At 42.8% G+C, this 18564-nt stretch overlaps 3 protein-coding genes across 6 annotated transcripts; 2 read left to right on the top strand and 1 right to left on the bottom strand.

Annotated features, from left to right (window-relative positions):
- The first annotated feature begins 264 nt into the window (after window positions 1-264).
- LOC130192268 (potassium-transporting ATPase subunit beta-like) lies at window positions 265-4228 on the top strand. Its single transcript, XM_056412079.1, has 7 exons — window positions 265-604; window positions 1586-1714; window positions 1816-1929; window positions 2023-2228; window positions 2351-2413; window positions 3103-3195; window positions 3881-4228. The coding sequence occupies exons 1-7, from the start codon at window positions 493-495 to the stop codon at window positions 4037-4039; spliced, it is 876 nt and encodes a 291-aa protein (XP_056268054.1). The 5' UTR covers window positions 265-492; the 3' UTR covers window positions 4040-4228.
- Window positions 4229-4842: 614 nt separating this feature from the next.
- Window positions 4843-13496, bottom strand: tmco3 (transmembrane and coiled-coil domains 3). 3 transcript variants are annotated; one of them, XM_056412077.1, is made up of 15 exons: window positions 13407-13496; window positions 11531-11611; window positions 10856-11169; window positions 10134-10301; window positions 9071-9250; window positions 8784-8978; window positions 8515-8643; window positions 8350-8442; window positions 7681-7867; window positions 7490-7607; window positions 7198-7393; window positions 6917-7067; window positions 6731-6810; window positions 6478-6627; window positions 4843-5970 (listed from the first exon to the last, which is right to left on the bottom strand). In XM_056412077.1, exons 3-15 carry the CDS (start codon window positions 11111-11113, stop codon window positions 5857-5859), a joined length of 2019 nt encoding a protein of 672 aa, XP_056268052.1. In that variant the 5' UTR covers window positions 11114-11169; window positions 11531-11611; window positions 13407-13496; the 3' UTR covers window positions 4843-5856. The 3 variants fall into 3 exon arrangements, with proteins under 3 accessions (XP_056268052.1, XP_056268053.1, XP_056268051.1); XM_056412078.1 differs by lacking the exon at window positions 13407-13496 and adding an exon at window positions 12123-12684; XM_056412076.1 differs by lacking the exon at window positions 13407-13496 and adding an exon at window positions 12126-12684.
- Window positions 12274-18520, top strand: dcun1d2b (DCN1, defective in cullin neddylation 1, domain containing 2b). Of its 2 annotated transcripts, none has more exons than XM_056412080.1 (7): window positions 12274-12362; window positions 14972-15188; window positions 15272-15440; window positions 15685-15815; window positions 15956-16038; window positions 16300-16396; window positions 16524-18520. In XM_056412080.1, the coding sequence occupies exons 2-7, from the start codon at window positions 15014-15016 to the stop codon at window positions 16598-16600; spliced, it is 732 nt and encodes a 243-aa protein (XP_056268055.1). In that variant the 5' UTR covers window positions 12274-12362; window positions 14972-15013; the 3' UTR covers window positions 16601-18520. The 2 variants fall into 2 exon arrangements, with proteins under 2 accessions (XP_056268055.1, XP_056268057.1); XM_056412082.1 differs by lacking the exon at window positions 12274-12362 and adding an exon at window positions 13528-13612.
- The last annotated feature ends 44 nt before the right edge of the window (window positions 18521-18564 follow it).

Raw genomic sequence — 18564 nt, 5'->3', positions numbered from 1 at the left:
GCTCTTTGGCGGGAACATAATCAATGAGATGCAGACTTCTGTCGTACGTGCAGTGACGTTTAAATCTGCGCAAATCCTCTGCCGTCGTTCACCTTGACTGTTGTCATTGGTAACCCAGGCAGTTCAAGGTGATCCTCAGCTCCCTCTGAGGAGGGGAGGACGTTGCTGCTGGAGAAGGAAGTTCACCCGTTTCTACTCTCAACCTCCCTACTGCCAGCATGCCCACCTTATCTTGGCCTTATAAATAGTGAATACGAGATAACGCGTTCATCACACTCTGGAGCGACGTCCAGGGAGCTTTAGCTTAAATGACTGGAGGAGAGAGTGAGACAGGGGCCAAGACATAAGCTCACGACTGAAAGGGCCTCCAATTATTTGGGGAGGGACTGGAAGGAGAGAGGAGAAACAAATATTAGGGTTTCACTTTCCAGTGAGGGGGAGAGGAAGAGAAGTAAAAGGTGAAGTTGAGTGAAGGGAAGAAAAGGTCTCACCATGGCCACCTTGAAGGAGAAGAGGACGTGTGGGCAAAAATGTGAAGACTTCGGTCGTTTCCTCTGGAACTCTGACGAGGGGACGTTCATGGGGAGAACACCAGAGAAATGGGGTAATTATAACTTCATTAACCTCTCTTGTGCTCCATCACATAATATAATACAGTGCAGTGGCTCCGTATTGAACACGAGTCTGCAGGTATCATTCATAACGGTAGTTTGTCGCACTGCTTAGTGCCATTCCTCTCTGCTGGTGAGGGTCGACTCATCTCTTTGCCGTATTGCATCTTTTTGAATTGGTAAACAATGCTCCCAAACATTTAGGCAACATCTATTCAACCAGCTGAGAAACACTTTACTATTGGCTACTTGCTGTTGCCTTCAGAAGGCCCTTCGAGTTGAATTAATAAGCTGTTCAATTTCTTAAACTATTTTAAATTTGTTCAAGTAAGTCAGTGAAGCAGTCGCTCCCTCCAACAATTAAATATACAAATATGTATTTAAAAAAAGAAAAGAAAAGGATTATAATTGAATACATGAAATAGTGCAGCGTTGTTATCTTAAATCTCTGCTTTAAATGTGATGAGATCCTCATATATTATTGTGATTATAATTTAAACTGGCAAAGCAGCTTGGAAGTAACTGAAAAATAAATGCATATAATGTTCAATTCATGTGAGCATTGCGATGTAAATGATGCACCACATCCATGCAAGCAATGTAACCCTATGTGTGTGTGTGTGTGTGTGTGTGTGTGTGTGTGTGTGTGTGTGTGTGTATGTGCTGCAGTGAAAGATAAACTATCATGAACTTGTACAAACAATTCGGCGTGACTCTTTCTGTCCTAGAGTGTGTATGTTTGACGAAGAGCGATTAGGCTGCTGTTGTCAAAGCCCTCCCCCCCTCTGTTTGATCTTACAATCACATATATTGAGATCATATCGACAGAGGACACTTTGACCTCTATGAAGGTGGACAGACATTTTCCTCCGTCTCTATTCTACTGTACACACCGATCTTTAAACGAGCGTCCTCCTCCTGAGGGCCATGAACATGTTACCCTGCTAATAGGAAACACGACCTCTCTTTTACAGTGTACATCAGTCTGTATTATGCCGCCTTCTACGTGGTGATGACGGCCCTCTTTTCTCTGGCCATCTGGACGCTCATGTACACTTTGGATCCGTACGCTCCGGACTACCAAGATCGGTTAAAATCTCCGGGTAACACAACAACAACAACAACAACAACAACAACAACATGAGTTAAGACAGTGACAACTTGAATTAAGCCTCAGTTAACCAGCAGTTGCTTCACTGTTCAGGGGTCATGGTGTGGCCGGACACCTACGGGGAGGAAATTGTTGAAATCACCTACAACACATCAGACAAGGCCAGCTGGATGAAAATGAGGAACATCATGGATGAGTTCCTGAAGCGTTAGTATTTACTCACTCGACCATGATGGACACACCTTAATGTCTAACACCAAACAAGACATCAAACTCTTTCTTTCTGTCTTTCTTTGACAGCTTACAATGACACCAAGCAGCTTGAATGTAACACGTATAACTGCACAAAGGGAAAGTACTTCATCCAGAACACCTTCTCTGCCCCGAACCACACCAAGTGGGCGTGTCCCTTCACGCAAAGCATGCTGGGAGCCTGCTCAGGACTTGAGGACCCGACCTTTGGCTACAACTGCACCATGCCTTGTGTCATCATCAAGATGAACAGGGTAAGTGTAACTACTGAATAACTTTGTGAGCACGTTTGGGACGATTGGGCCATGCTGTACATAAAAGAATATCAGATTGAATAGGAATGACAAAAGGCATATCTTCTGTTCTCTTTCTGCAGATCATCAACTTTTTGCCCACTAACCACACCAAGTCTCCACCTTATGTCAAATGCACTGTCCTGGTGAGCAACAACTGCTTATACCGACTTTAACAGCAGGCATTAAAGAAATGTCTTTATTTTCCGGCCTATGCCAGTGATTTAGTCCTGTACTTCTCTAAAGTTGGATACAACGTTCATAATAATATCATAGTTGATGCGTCAGGTGCATTAGACTTTTCGTCTCAGTATGGGCCAAGCTCCAATAACACTGGATCCTACATTTCCCATAATGCAACTCTTCATTAGAACCTTCATGCCTGATAAACAACCATATGTTTCAAACGCAACAACTCCAGTTGGTAACAAAGACCGTCTCCTATAATGGCAGTTTCTGTGCTGAGGTTGATTTCTTTCAGGCTTAAAATCTCCTTCAGGTTCACATGAAAAACTAAATGATTACTCGGAGAGCACGCACCTCCGCCAAGGCCGTATACATAAATGAAAAATAACGTGTGTATCCGCCCTGTGATTCGGCTCTGATCCGAAATGTCATAAGTTCTTTCTTCCTCATGCTAAACCCTTCCAACATGTTTGATTTGATCTGAATTCCTGCTGACAAACAGCTCAAAACATAACCTCCTTGGTTGAGGTCATTCGCACGGTTTTCTTAGGCTGTTTTACTTATGGCGAGTAAACTGGTCTCCATTAAACCTCATGAAATCCTGTGTGTGTGTGTGTGTGTGTGTGTGCGTGTGTGTGTGTGTGTTTAGGACGGACACGACAATGTGGACAATATCGAGTATTTCCCTACAAATGGAACTATGGATTTATCTTACTTCCCATTCTATGGAAATTTGGCACAGGTGAGAGAGAACGAAGATCTTTTTATGTCCTCAAAGATGTGCTCTTTAAAAGTTGGCCTGAGTTACAGACTTGAGTCCCACCAAGCACCAACAGCTTCCAGTTATTCATATTAAGTTTGGAAATGTAAAAAAAAGTTTGACATATTGGAAAATATATTTAAAAAGATGTCTCAAGAAGTCCGTACGGTAAATATATATTCGAAACCAGCAGGAGGTGAGCTTAGTTTAGCAGAGACTGGAAACAGGGAGAGCAGCTCGCCTGGCTGTGTCCAAAGGTCAAAGGTCAAAATGAGACTTTAAAGTGACTTCCTGCAGTCTCTGATGGTTGTTTGGCAACATAACTGTGACAATAAGTCCTGACCCAACCCATGAAAACAAAAGTGTCCTTGTAACTCTTCAGTTTTTACCCATAAAAGATATGTTATGATTATTATTTCTTGTAAACACACAAGATATGTTAATTTGTAAAATGTACCGGTGGTAGTAGAAGGAAAAGTTAGCTGCTTCCAACTGTGTGTCGTCATAATGAGAAGCTAATAAGATTAGCAGCAGCTTGTGGTACTGATCTGCTCATTTAAGTCTCTGCAAGGAAGGGACAAAATAATATTTCCCAAAATATCAAGTTATTCTTCAAAAACACACAAATGAAATAGCACCATCCTCTGCTTTGCCTCCTTTTCGTCAGCCTACCTATGTCAACCCGCTGGTGGCTGTTCGGTTCAACCTGATCAAAGAGAAGCACGCCAAGATCCAGTGCAGAGTGGTCTCCAAACAGATCAGCTATGAAAACTTCCACGACCCCTACGAGGGAAAAGTCACCTTCACACTCAAAGCTCTGAAATGAGAAGATACTCCGATATCCCATAATCACACAACTCCAACCATTTAATCACCTTTATTCCATAGGTTAGGCCCACTTGTGAATGTCTCTCATGCTTTGCTGTTTGATTCATGACCTTCTTTGACATCTGAATTTTGTACCTATGACATAGCAAATAAAATCTTAATTTGTGGTTATGTAACCTGACTCACACCAACTCTCTCTCCTCATATTCAAGAAAGTATCGTCAAACGGAAACTACCTTTTTTTAAACACTGCCGAACATGTTGCCCAACGTGGCTCATGCAGATATCCAAAACCGTCAGACAAAGTTGTTACTAAAGCAGAAAAATATCTGGAGTCTTTTTTTCTTTTCTTGTTACCATCAACAATACTAATAGATGATATTACTCACAAATCTGCTAACTGTAGTGTGTTAGTTATCAACTTACATTTTATATACACACACACACACACACGAATGAATGTTATGGTTATTAAGAACTCAGCACTGTGCCCAGTGCACACACCAGAGGGTGACCCTCAGTATGAGTCGGCCCGCTGACCACCTGGATAATTAAAATGTGTCAATCAAATGAATAAAAGGATGTTCGTAAATCAAAACACAAAATAGAGAAATTGCAGAGAAATGTGAGAGGGAGAGATTCTCGTATTGTTCGAGGGGATGAAAGAGATGGTTTTCTTTTGAGCTATTAGGTTGTTAGTTGCTTTTGTTTGCATCTTACTATGATTAGACAATTATTTTTCATATACTCCGGATAAAGTACTTCTGGGAACAGAGTAAATAAAGAGTACAACCAAGAGAATTCTTGTCATCTTTTTTTTAATACATAAATGAATTCAACAATTAAAAAATACATGACAATTTTTTTATTTGATAAACATTTTGATAAACCGCCTTTCTTTGTGCCATGGCCGTTTCTACATTGTGTTGGCGGAGACAAGGAGGAAGACAGGGCGACATTCAACGGTAACAAGTGCAGGACTTTCCTATTAAATGTAACATCAGTAAATTCTTTGTGATGAGCATTATCTCTTCTTGTTAGCTGCTCTCTAATATTTCATTATCTCCATTATTTACTTTTACAAATGTGTATTATACCAGTTTATATGTATTATTAGAGTTGACGAGAAACTAAATAGCTAAGATGGGTATAGTCTTTGGAGAATAAATATTTCATGTAACATTAAAGACCGTCCTCACAGCTTAATTCAGTCGTACAATATTTTCAATGAACTAAAGAACCATCGATTAAATGGAGCGGATGGAAAGTTTGCACTTCAGGAGGAATTTTTAGGAAAAATGGAGGCAGTGCAAAGTTTCCTCTACAAAAATAAAAAAAACATTCTAAATGTGAAGTTAAAGCTTCAGATTTAGTCACAGTGATTGTTACAAGGAATGAAAAGAAAAGTAAAGAGGAATTCCACTGACTTGCATTCATACAGACAGTAGAGAGAAAGTATTTCTTCGTAAAGGAAGAAAGGCATCAGAACTGGGAGGATGTCATTGTGCTATTCCAGTGAATGACGGAGCAGGTGGGCTTCCTTTCAGTGATTCTATAAACTCAGATAATGTGGAGCCTTTACTCAATGTTTTTAACCATGTCGCACTTTATCAGACATTATCTACTTATTTTGGCACAGGTTAATAAATAAGACCATAAAGAGTATCAGTTCTCTGCTCGTCAAGGTTTGATGCTCCTGACGTGGAGAAACCGCCGTCAGTCTTTCTAAATGGACAATTAAGACTTTTCTCTTTCGTCTCGCTGCCGGTTTTGAAAGAGTTCCCGAGGAACCGTTTGTCCCTGAAGCCGGTCCGGTCATGTGATGGTTTTTCGTTCGGCCTGGGGAACCCACTTGTGCATGGTGACTCTCCACAGCACTGGTGCCAGCAGCAAACTGAGGGTGGTGACACTGAGAACCAGCAGGTACACCTGAGCAGAGGGAGATGTCAAAAGTAGATGGATTATAAATTATTGGTATTTTTTTACTATTTCCTACCAAAAAACAGAGCTTACTCCTCTGTTTTAGCTCAATTATTAGATTTGAACTATTAGATTTTACGTATTTTCTATCAGGACCAGCCTTAAAATAACACAGTTGTGAAATCATGCATTAATAAAGAAATGATGTATTCTTTGATTTGAGCCTCTGAAGGATTTGCTGCTCTTCCATCCTCTTTAAGCTGCATATTTATGGTTTTTGCCATACAAAGCTTGTTGAAAATTTGAAAAAGTAATCTTGGGCATGTAGAGTAAACAGTTAATTGATTAATCCAAAAATGATAATTGATAAATTCATTGATAATGAAAATACACACAAGTCGGCAAATTAGAAATCAACAATAATAAAAACAAATGAAATTTAAAAAATCAATTGGACCAAAGAAAAAGTCCAGCAGTGAATATAAAAAAGACACACACACACACACACACACACACCTCTCTGGAGATGATGCCAGCACGACGCGCACGGCTGCTCAAGACGAAGGAGAATTCGCTGACCTGAGCCAGACCGGCTGAGACAATCCAACGTATGTGTCGAGAGCCCGGAGGCAAGATGACCGACAGCACCAGTACGGCCATCACGAACTGGGAGGAAAATCAGGAGTAAAGTGGAGAGAGGAAGAACTGAGAGCGTGGAAAAGGTGAACAGCAGACGGAGAGGAGCAAAAACAGAGAAACGGTGCTGCACCTTCATAATGACGAGTGAGAGTGTCAGCACCACCAGGATGGTGAGTTCATACAGCACGAACATCGGGAACACATGGAGACCTGCAGCGTCGCACAAACACACGAGATGATTCAGGGATGTGATGTAAATAAATGGAACATGATCACAAAGCTGGGTTCTGTCTTCAATTGACATGCTGCGTCCGACCGATTGATGCGAAGAAGATGATGGCGAGGAAATCTCTGATTGGCTCGATGCATCCCATGACCTCCGCGGTAACCATGTGACCCTGTGTGGACAGCAGCGCTCCAGCCAGGAAACAGCCCAGCTCCATGGAAATACCCAAAAACTCTGTCACCTAGAGTATCAGTCAGCGAGAAATGAAACCAACAATAACAGCTTCTTCAGGGGAGATTAAATAATACTGCACCGTTAGAAACAAGACCAGAGGTTTGGAGAGGAATGCCGGTTCAAAGCAAAGTGCATACCGTCAGCATGAAGAAGACAAACGCTGCCATCCCCAGCACCAGGATCTCTTTGTTGCCTTTGCTCTCAGCATGCAGCTTCTTGTAATACGGGCCAATCAGGAAGGACTTGAGGAACAAACACAGCAGCAGTACAGCAGCCAGAGAGACCAGGACCTGAGCCAGGAGGTAAAGCACGTGGAGACTTCCAAACAGGAAGCTGAGATTCACAAAGGGAACACCAGATAAATAAAAATAAAAGTTGTGTCTGTTTGTTTGAGAGAGGAAACACACAAAAGAAAAACGGCAAACTGACCTGTCCAAGTCTCCTCTCTGTGCCTGGATCAGAGTCGGCATGACAGCGATGAAGAGACCGAGCTGAACATCTTGCATCACCAACATCCCGAGGAGAACGCTGCTGTAGTCCAGTTCACCTGACACACACACACATTATGATCATTGTGTCATCAAGATCTTTTTCGAATACAATTGTTCTAATGAAGATACCTTCTTTCTCCACTCTGCTCCCCCCCGCCAGGAAGCGAGACACTAGCGGAGTGCTGGACAGAGAGAGGCAAGTGGAAATGAAGACAGTCTGGGTGGGTCGAATATGCAGGACCTGTCCCCACAACAAACCGGCACCAACCATCAGCAAACTCAGGGAGCACGACCCCTGGACTGATGTCTTCCATACCTACACACACACACACACGCAGTATGTGTATCAGCCCACTTTATAAAGTACATAACTAAGAAAAAGCAGTAATATTCTTATCTATGACAATTATAATGAAATTTTTTTTGCATCAGTTAAAACATTCAGGGACATAAAGTGATTTCTTTAAAGGAAGGAGATTTTCAATTAACATTATCTAACATATTTGGCCTTACAAGATTTTTAGCCTTACAATCAAACAATGTGGATGTTTAAAGAGCTTCTGTCATCGAAGGCTTCTACAAAAATCACTGTAAAAAAAGACATTAAAATGCCAACGCCTTGCTCATTCAGTCACTAATATTATCAAAATCAAGTTTGAGGTCATTTTAATGCGCATGCTCAAAACAAAAAAACATGACATTGTGAGCTGCTTACTTAAAAGTCTTGCACTGCTTGCAGAATTAAACTTTGAAGAAAAATGACTTTATTGCCCAACTTCAGTCCAAACACTTGTTTACCTTTCGGAGTCGCTCAGGTGAGAACTCCAATCCCACCAGGAAGAGAGTGAAGAACACACCCAACTCCCCCAGAGTTTCCACCTGGACCATGGACTGCAAGACAGAGACCGACATGAACAACTAGCACAGACTGGTGGCATTTTTAAAAGACACACACACACACACCTTGATGCTGTTGAGGCCAGATGGACCTAGGAGGACCCCACAGATGATATATCCAAACATGGGAGGAAGTCCGACCAGAGAGCAAATCCACCCACAGGGCAGCGACAGCATCACCACCGACACCAAGTCCTGCACACACAGAACGGTTCAGCTGTACGAACGATGAGAAACAGTCCTACTCTTCACATTATGGAGGATTCAAAACTACTCAGAGCTTCCACTTCTTCTGAATAAAAAAGCATCTCATCTGAGCGGGGGAATGACCTGACCTTGATGAAGTGATGGTCTGCTCTTGGCATCGTGGAGTCTCTGGGTTTGGTCAGGACATACTGGTTGTTCTGCGAGTCGATGAGCATGCTCAGACCCAGGTCATCCTCCACATCCTTCTGCTTGTTCTTCCTCTTCCCGCCATTCTCCTCATCATCCGCCACTCTCAACACTGCCTCTACGTTTACTCCTTGCATCTGCAGAGAAGGAGGCACAATGTGATGCTTTGTCGAACAAGAACGTTTATTTGCAGTCACAAGTCCGCTGGTGTCAATACTATTGTACTGACCTGTTTGTTGTTGTCGAAGGCGTGCTCCTCGATCTCCTCCTCCAGCCGGTCTGCTGCCTTCCTGACGTCCTCTAGGATCTCATCCAGCATGGACAGAGTCTTATTCTGGGCTAAAGCGCTCTTCACAGCTTCCTGCTGGTGCTTCTCAGCCGCCACCAGCTCCACATACTCCTGCTCCTCCTGAGGGGCGAGAAAGCCCAATAGAGGTGTGTATTAGCAAGTAGCTTTACAAAAATGGGTGGAAGGTTGAAGTAAATATCGGAACATTTCTCTTTTATTGTCATACATCAGTAACTTTGTTTAAATCACTTCTTAAAACCTATTTTTATAGAACAGCGTTTAAGTGATGTCGTCCTTTCATGCAGTTCTTTGGTTCCCCTAATTTAGTTTGTCTGTTTTTTATTTTATATTTGTATCTTACCATTCTATTTGTTTCGCCTTGATTCTCTGTAGAGCACTTTGTAAACTTTGTTTTTAAAGGTGCTATATAAATAAAGTTATCATTATCAAAATATGATTTGTTTATAGTTTTTAATTACGATCTGCCTGAAATCAATAATTTGGGCAACAATGATATTATCTAGAACCGAAGCTAGTGTTAGATTATTTGATCGATCTTTTTTTAATAATCGATCAGTTATGCAAGTTGTTTAGTCGAGCGAAAATAAAAAAGGCAATTTGTGTTGTTTGGATCCAGAATGGTTCATATCGTCAAATGTGAAGATTTGCAGCTTTTTCATGTTTAAATTTTGTTTTTAAATCCCATATCTCTGAGTTTTTAGGCTGTTGCTAGGTAAAACAAGACAAGACGTCACTTTGGACTTCCAAAATCTGTGACGGCACTTTAAGTATTTTTTACATTTTAGAGACAAAGAAATGTACCAATTAACCAAACAAATAATTGTATTATTTAAATCACAACTTAATAAGTAAATGAAATATTGAATTACCACACTGGGATCAACATTGATTCTTGGCCTTTTGCTGAGATGCATTTCTATTTGATGTGTTTTGTATGAGAAACCCTGATCTTACCAATGTTAGCCTCCATGAAGGACCTCACCTTTATGGCTGCCTCCCTGAGGGCATCCAGCCTCTGCCTGCTGCTCTCCTTCATGTTGACCACATCCCTGTAGTCGCCCTGCAGCGCCCTCTGCAGGCCGTGCACCGCCTGAAACACCAGGTGCTCGCTCTCATTCATCTCCTTCTGGAAAACCTCCAGTGTGTGAACCTGAATGCAAACGGAGAGAAACCGGTAACAACAGTCACATATCTGACTGCCTCTTTAACGGAGGCCCTGGTATATGATCGTCTTTTTTAAACACTATACAAGAGAAGTTTATGTGTCTTCATCAGAGTTTGGATCTGAGAAAATGGATAAAATAGATCAACAGTGGGTTGCAATGGGAGGAATGGTCTTTAATCCGGCAAAAATTGCAAATGTTCCCTGTTCCAGCTTCTCTAATGTGAGATTATGCTGCTTTTTCTGTTTAATGTCATTGTACATTTTGAGTTTATAGTTGGACAAAGCGGCTCTTGTTTAAATCACAAGATTAATTTAGTAATCTAAAAAGAGAAATTGACTGATTGATGAATAATGAAAATAATTACAAGTTGTAGCTCCAATACAACCGCGGCACCTCCTCTGCACATGTGAACAGGTGTTATTGTTCAGCTATTGTGTCAACACACAAAGAGACAAGACTTGTTCAAAGTAAAGCTAAACGCTGCCTGCACATCTCTAGTGGCCCTTTGCTCCGCTGGTGTGAAGTGTCAGTCTGGTACCTGGAAGAGTCTTTCTGGTTCTGAAAGGGTCTGGTCTTGTCTGACAGCATCAGCAGCGGCTGCCAGCTTCCTGACCACCACATCGTTCTGACGCAGGAGCCCCACCAGCCGCTTGCAGTTGCTGGTCATCCAGCTGTGGCCATGTGTGGCCCCTTTGCTCCGATAAAGCTTAATGGCGTGCCGGGCCACCTGTTCCTTCTGCAGCACGGCAAGTGACCCCGCCGCGCCAAGGCATAGCAGCCAACACACAACCTGCATCCAAACCACGGCTTCCGTCTCCACCTGGGCGTGAAGATTGACGAAGAGAAAGAGATCTGGGAAGGGAAAAAGAAAGAGCATGGATGTTACAAAGATTAATAGCTCAACTAATCTGCAGATGATTTACTCCCGTTTAAACAATGTTGGCTAAAAACTGCTCCACTGGCTGCTTTAGTAGCTAATTGCACCTTGAAGTTATGTGTTAAGTGCACTTGACTTGACTGAGCACCTCCTTTTGTAGAAATGTCAGAAATGCTCGCTATTCTGCCTCATGTGACGTTGCATTTAAAGTCTCAGAACTGAGACAATTTAACAAACTGCTTTACAGGACACAGAATTTTCTCCTGTTTCTCCCGACACCATGAATTACAAATAAATGACTGGATGCATTCAACTTGTTCTCACGCAGGACCGCACCTTTGTGAGCATGAGTGATGTTTACTTTCCAAACTCCTCCTACGTCCTTCTTCCTAGGACCGGACTGCAGCCACTCGGGTACTGTTGCAAAAAATCAACATTACATCCAGAATGAGTCATATTCACAAGCTGATCATACACAACTGATGTGTGTGTAAGAACTCATCTGAAACGTAGCACTCTGACATATAGTGGAATAATAACACTTAAATACAAGCCTCTCTAAACTGTTATGAAGTACAGTAGCCTACTTGTTAGATTGATTTAATGTCCAATAATGATGAATGAAGTTGACTGTTAAAAAACTGGTGGTGACTCTATGCAAAATGATAAATACAAACAGCTGAATACATTTTTAAAAGCCTGTAAATATTAAAGATAATGTCATCACTACAATACAAACATAAAATAAATCATGGCAGTCAAGAATAACATCACGGAAAGCAGAGAACAAACCCCAGACGTGACTGGTAGGCCTATGCCAGGAAGCCCCGAGGGGCGGTGAAACTATGAATTAGTCTGATGTCCCAAACACAGATTACTCGGACGTTTTCACATGAACGAACAAAGATTAATACAGAACGCTTGCGACTACCTGCGAAATGTTTGCACCGTGCTGGCTCTCAACTCCTCTCCACGACTGAAGGAGAAGCCGAGGAAGAAGGGAACACTCATGCTGTTGTACTCCTCCCCTCTGCCACATAGCCGGAGCCTGCGTCGGTGCAGACGTTCACCGGTTCACTCGGCGACCAACTTCATGTCTACTTCGCCCTCCAAACGTCGCTGTCATTACTCGAGCCAGCAGAGGGAGCGTTAGCGGTCCTTCGTCCAGGTAGGTGCGACGCCCGTTGTCGAACCCCGTGGGAGTGAAACGTGTGTCGGGTTCAACCCGTTAGTTGGTTCCGAAGCCGTGAAGCTCCGGTAGAGAGCTGTCAGACCAGCTGCAGCCAGCCGAGCCCGCGCGCTCTCGTGACACTGACGGCGGAGCTAACGCAACTTCGCTCACACTGGCTAAACAAGTTAGCCAGTTGGTACATTAAAACCAGCAACTTTGAACACCGCGAGTCACGACGTGCCACGGTGTGACGTCAGCAATGTTGGACAACCCGCTGTCACATTTGTTTTCGGATATAATCGCGTCGAGATAACTTTGATTTTCGGATTACTTCCGAAACATTTGCTCAGGTTTGATATGGGAGTTGTAGTTTTTCAGGTGTTATGTTTTCCTGCTCGACCGTGTCAACAAGCTCTCGCGTGACAGCGGCACCCGATTTACTTGTAATGGTTACGTAACGTTATACAATTTTGTTTTTAAAAAACAAAAACAAAACTAGTTTCATCAAATGTCATGCAACTCTGAACATATTTGTAATGACAGTTCGATATAAAGTCGTGACATTGGGCCTTAGATGTCTTTCAGCAGAAACACTTTGAGAGCAAACTTTTAGAGTTCGTCCTGAGACAGGTGTCTTTTACTGCAGAAAGACATCCAGCTAAGGTGTAATAGAACAAACTCAGGTCCTGTGGAATGTCAGCGCCACAGAACTACATTTCCCATGAACCAGGTGCCCCGACGGTAGCGCAGTTCTTTTCGCGCATGCGCACCAGGTGTAATTTGATATCAAGTGGGCCAAAACAGCGTGTGATAAAATGGTAGGTAATATCAAACATGAGAAACCAGGGCAATTGTTTAACTTCGTTAAACAAGTCCAAACAGCGACAATGGCTGTCACTACTACCGCGAAGGGGACACGCCGGTAGAGGGGGTCGGGGTGTCCTCAGCCAAGTGTCGCATTGACAGGGTGATGTGTGTCGGCAATATGAGGGAAATGGAAGGTCAGTTGGTATTTTCAGATCGGGCACTTGCCGCACGTACCTTTCCCTTTTTGGTAACGAGCCTGTGGGGCTTCCCGGGGTCAGCAGAGAGCCTGCAGGAGCAGACGGCCGCCTTCCTAGAACAACTGGGTCACCAAACCCTGGCCTGTCACGGTGAATTTGCCGTTTGTTCATCGGGTGGATCAGGTCTGCTTTTTCTGCGAAAACGTGCAATCCTCCTGATGACCGGCTCGATCTCACGATGAGGTATTTCTGTAAACTAACGGAACCAGCCGGCGGTGCATTTGAGAAGTGACCGTGTTTTCGTGTCCCTTAATGCAATAGTTCTACGAATGTATCGGCTGTTGCACGTCCCGTGGTACGAGTCTTACTTTTTTAAGTCACCAGATCTTGTAGTCATGTCACGTGTAACGGACGCGTAATCCAGGCCAAACTGTGTTGGTGTGCAGGTTTCCAGTCCCGGATATTTAAACACAAATCAAATCGAATCTTTAGAAAGTTTCGGCTGTGTGTTGTGCATCCCATTTACCACGTATGGATCAACACCTGTCCCAGGTGTCCAGTCCCCCAGTGATCCTGAAGGCCCGTGATGGTGCTCCTGTAGCACGTAGTTTGTGATCACTTGATTATTTATTTGGTTACACGCACACCGAATGCACACTCTAAAAAGCATGTGCGTATCTGTCTGTGGGGTGAAACAGTGGAATATGTTAACTGATGACATCAAAGAAAGTAAAAATCATGACATGACTCTGGAGAAGTACAGACGTAACAGCATCGATGTAGCATAATAAGTAACGGTTAATGGGGACAAGTTCTTGAAATTCTGGTTTGTTTGTTTTGTTTTATCATATGTATGTGTGTATGTGTATATATATATATATACAGGACTGTCTCAGAAAATTAGAATATTGTGTTTCTTATTTTTTTTGTAAAACAAAAAAAAAACAAAAATGTCATGCATTCTGGTTCATACAAATCAACTGAAATATTGCAACTTTTTATTCTTTTAATATTGCTGATTATGGCTTTAAAGAAAAACTCTAAATCCTGACTTTTATTATAAAAAGAATAATAAAATTGCAATAATTCAGTTGTTGATTAATGAATCCAGAATGCATGACATTTTTGTTTTTTTAATTGCATTACAGAAAATAAAGAACTTCATCACAATATTCTAATTTTCTGAGACAGTCCTGTATATATGGTTCTTTGAAATAAGTTTTTTTGAGAAATCATAGGTTATGGCACTTGTAAGCTAGATAGCTTCAGCCTTGACCCTTTCGGTCAGCCACTTTCTTCTTTTGTTGAATTCTGATTGTTGTATATTTTGCTGATCGAAATAAACTAAACTCAAACAGTAAAAAAACTAAAACTAAGACAACAAGCACATCTGCCTTTTTAACACATCCTCAAAGCCCTCTGTCAAAATTCAGCTTTTAAGTACTTTAATATTTCAGTGATATTGGGCTGACAGGGTGCATGTTCCCAACAAATGTGGACAGGTAGTATTCTGATACCAGTGTGAACATGTGCTTGTATGCGTGGGGCCCTAACAGGACACTGCAGCCCTGCCCTTACCTTGTGTTCCTCCTTGTTTTACAGCACAAGTTGAAGTCTTCGCAGAAGGACAAAGTTCGGCAGTTCATGTCCTTTACGCAGGCCGGGGAGAGGACGGCCGTGTACTGCCTGACGCAGAATGACTGGAAACTAGAGGTTGCCACAGACAACTACTTCCAAAATCCAGACCTCTACTACAAAGGATCCATGAAAACCACAGTCGACCGCAAGAAGCTGGAGCAGCTTTACAACCGATACAAAGGCAGGTGTTCACAGAGCTCCTGTTTGGCATCGCCGCGGTTTGCTCGACCATGTTTTGCTCACTCTTCTCGGTCGTCTTTGCAGACCCCCAGGATGAGAACAAGATTGGTATCGACGGGATCCAGCAGTTCTGTGACGACCTGATGCTGGACCCGGAGAGCATGAGCATTCTCGTGGTGGCGTGGAAGTTCAGAGCGGCCACGCAGTGCGAGTTCAGCAGGAAAGAGTTCCTGGATGGCATGGCTGAGCTCGGGTGAGCGACGCGGAGCACACTGCAATCCACAATCTTTGTCACATCTCTCGACACGTTAAGGATATGTTTATTAAGGTGTGATTAGACTGTTTGTTTGGTATGAGTCCAAATATCGGGTCTAAAATATTCTGTTAAATGTGAGTCTCCTGCGACAATGAACATTGTAATAAGACTCGGTGTTTTAAATATGGGTTTGTGTTCGCAGCTCATAATAACAGGATTATTCTCTCTCTGCCTCCTCTAGCTGTGACAGTCCTGAGAAACTCAAGGCGGTCCTTCCCCGACAGGAGCAGGACCTGAAAGACACGGGGAAGTTCAAAGACTTCTACCAGTTTACCTTTAACTTTGCCAAGAACCCCGGCCAGAAAGGTTTAGGTAAGCATGAGGAACATTAGGGCATGTAGAAAAAGAAACGCTTGTGTCATTGGGTTTTGGCCAATTTCTTATTTTATTCTAAAAGACGAAACTAAATTATTATAATAGAAAAGTTGAAAATCGTCTACGTTGTGTCCCAGACCTCGAGATGGCTGTTGCTTACTGGAATCTAGTTCTTACTGGTCGCTTCAAGTTTTTGGATCTCTGGAACCGCTTCCTGCTGGTGAGAGAGGAAGTCTTTCACCCTGTTTATTTTTAGTACGATGTATATCTAAATATGTTTTATATTTCTGCCATTTTCTGTCAATTTCATTTTCAAACTACGTATGAAGAAGAAAAAACAAACATGTTGACAGAATACAGTCAAATACAACAACACCACAAACAACCGAGAATGCATACATTGACTTTCAATGCACAGAGATCTCTAATATCTTATTCGCTTTTAATTCTCGCTCTTGACCCGTTGCCGTGCTGCATTCAGGAGCATCACAAGCGCTCGATCCCCAAGGACACGTGGAACCTCCTCCTGGACTTTGGCAACATGATCATGGACGACATGTCAAACTATGATGAGGAAGGTGAGGTTGTGAAAGCAGGACAATGTCATGTACACACACACACACACACACACACACACACACAGTCCTTCTTGGAGATCATATTGAGCTGTAGCTAATATTTTGTTATTTCTCTCTGTCCCCTCAGGGGCCTGGCCCGTCCTCATCGATGACTTTGTGGAGTTTGCTCGGCCGATTGTGACGAGTAAGCGCAACATCACATAGTGTTGGCCCCGGCGTCTTACAGCAAACGGAGCTTGTGTTTCTCCCAATTTACTTTTTTTAATTTTTTTTATGAGGATTTTTATACAAATGAGCCAAAAAGAGAGTTCTTCTCAATCAGCCTGTCCTGCAGCTTGTCGTTCTGCGTATGACGCCTTGACTGGGGGAGTGACTGCGAGACACCGGTTTGTAGAAGAAAGCAAGAGAAGGGGAATCAACAGGACGGAGATAGTTATTTTGTTTTGTTTGGCGAGGTCAGACCTTTTTGAAATTGCAATATGGAAACGATCGCTCACCCAGGGGCGCGGCTACAAAACTGCTGCCGCTGCGGACTTGGCTCACCGACCTGCGCCCTCGGCACAGTGAGGAGGGTCAGTGACGGTGAACTTTCAGCACACGCAGGGGATTAAGTTCTGGAGGCAGTGGTTTGTGGCCTCTGACACCGCCAATTGTGAATGGAACAGTGTGTTTTAAAATCTGCATGTTTCTGTCAGCTAGCGCGAAGCAGTGCCACATACACTGGGAGAGGAGGGGGGGGGGTCCTCTGTTGTTTTCACTGAGATTGTGAATGTGTAGCTCCAACAATCACTGAGAGCAAAGTGTGTGTGTGTGAGCAAAGTGTGTGTGTGTGTGTGTTGTAGTGTTGGGGTTAGACATATTGCCTCTTTTACAATGCAATGCTAAATATTTTTTATTTGGTTTGACTATGATTAGAGTTTAATAAATTATGATTCACCCAAACTGAGCGACGGTGGAACAAGTTCAGCTCCACATTTTTTGTATTCTCACGGAGAACTGGAAGAGCGGCATGCTTTTCTAGCTCGGCACCAGCAGAATTCCTGTTGTGACGGCGGTAAGCGCTGCACCCATAGGAGTAAGAATAGATTCAGCTTTAGAGGAACACCTCATGGCATTTATCATCATGATTAGTACATAACAAGCTTTGAGGATCCTTACCTTTTTTTAATTCTTCTGCATTACATATGTGGTTGACGTTAGTTTTGCGGTGTGTGTGTGAGCTGCTGTACACAGTTTGTCTGACTGACTCTTTTCTATTTTCCGGGTGATTTGCTGACTCGACAAACTGCACTGATTTTACACTTTCTTTCTGTTGTAGGATTTCTTTTATCAGGCAGCACTGAGCTACAGAGCTCTCCACTTCCCTTGAACGTGGCTTCACAGACACGCTAGACTTTTTAAATGAACATCTGCATCCCAGCTTGGATTTATTTGTAACTGTTTGTTTACATCGTGTGATGTTTAGGTCGCACGCCATGGATTAGCGCCACAGAGCTCCTCGTCACGATGAGAACAATGCCGCCATCAAGGGGTGCAAAGCTTCTCTTTCGTGGCTCTTCAAATGTCATAACAGACAGTGTTTGTGTGTGTGTGTGTGCATGCGTGTGTGTGTGTGTGTGTGTGTGTGTGTGTGTGTGTGTGTGTGGACTTTTTAAGAAGTTGAAGCAAATCATCATTGTTATGATTTCCGTCAAAGACGCCAGCTTCATCGTGTCTGTGAAACAGTCCGCGTCGTAGCAGCTGGTGTCATATTGTTGTTCCTTGTAACTCGTCGAGTGAGAAGGAAACATCGAGTGACTTTCTGACCGTCAAAGTTGTGCACAAACTTTTCTCGGTCGAGACGGCACGATGGTGTGAAAGCTTTTCCCAGTATGATTGTTGTTGACTTCATGCTCCGACATCGTCCGTGGTTCACAAGCCGTTATTCATTTCACTGACGTGTTACATTTGGTACGTTTCTATTTGTCAAATGTGTGGTCAACTGTTTCAAGTCGTGCAGATCATTCTTATCAAGACAGTATTATTTTTTGCCGACTATGAAATTGTGTTATGTTTTGTCACAGAAGCATATACCGAACATTGTTTTCTTCAAGAAAAGTTGTCAATAAAGCATGTTGTTTTTAACAGCCTTGTAAACAACGCACCTCTGTAGGAACAGCAGTGAATTC

The sequence above is a fragment of the Pseudoliparis swirei genome, chromosome 4 (assembly GCF_029220125.1).
Source record: "Pseudoliparis swirei isolate HS2019 ecotype Mariana Trench chromosome 4, NWPU_hadal_v1, whole genome shotgun sequence".
Classification (NCBI taxonomy): Eukaryota; Metazoa; Chordata; class Actinopteri; order Perciformes; family Liparidae; genus Pseudoliparis; species Pseudoliparis swirei.
This window is presented reverse-complemented; position numbering and strand designations above follow the sequence as displayed.

Excerpts from the sequence above, each read along its gene's own strand:
- LOC130192268 (XM_056412079.1), top strand. The coding sequence starts at position 493 with ATGGCCACCTTGAAGGAGAAGAGGACGTGTGGGCAAAAATGTGAAGAC. Across the intron at positions 605-1,585 it reads GAGAACACCAGAGAAATGGG|TGTACATCAGTCTGTATTAT; the intron begins GTAATTATAACT and ends TCTCTTTTACAG. Across the intron at positions 1,930-2,022 it reads CATGGATGAGTTCCTGAAGC|CTTACAATGACACCAAGCAG; the intron begins GTTAGTATTTAC and ends TTTCTTTGACAG.
- tmco3 (XM_056412077.1), bottom strand. The coding sequence starts at position 11,113 with ATGCAGGTTGTGTGTTGGCTGCTATGCCTTGGCGCGGCGGGGTCACTT. Across the intron at positions 10,302-10,855 it reads AACCAGAAAGACTCTTCCAG|GTTCACACACTGGAGGTTTT; the intron begins GTACCAGACTGA and ends GTTTGCATTCAG. Across the intron at positions 5,971-6,477 it reads CTGGCATCATCTCCAGAGAG|GTGTACCTGCTGGTTCTCAG; the intron begins GTGTGTGTGTGT and ends CCCTCTGCTCAG.
- dcun1d2b (XM_056412080.1), top strand. The coding sequence starts at position 15,014 with ATGTCCTTTACGCAGGCCGGGGAGAGGACGGCCGTGTACTGCCTGACG. Across the intron at positions 15,441-15,684 it reads GATGGCATGGCTGAGCTCGG|CTGTGACAGTCCTGAGAAAC; the intron begins GTGAGCGACGCG and ends TGCCTCCTCTAG. Across the intron at positions 15,816-15,955 it reads CCCCGGCCAGAAAGGTTTAG|ACCTCGAGATGGCTGTTGCT; the intron begins GTAAGCATGAGG and ends GTTGTGTCCCAG.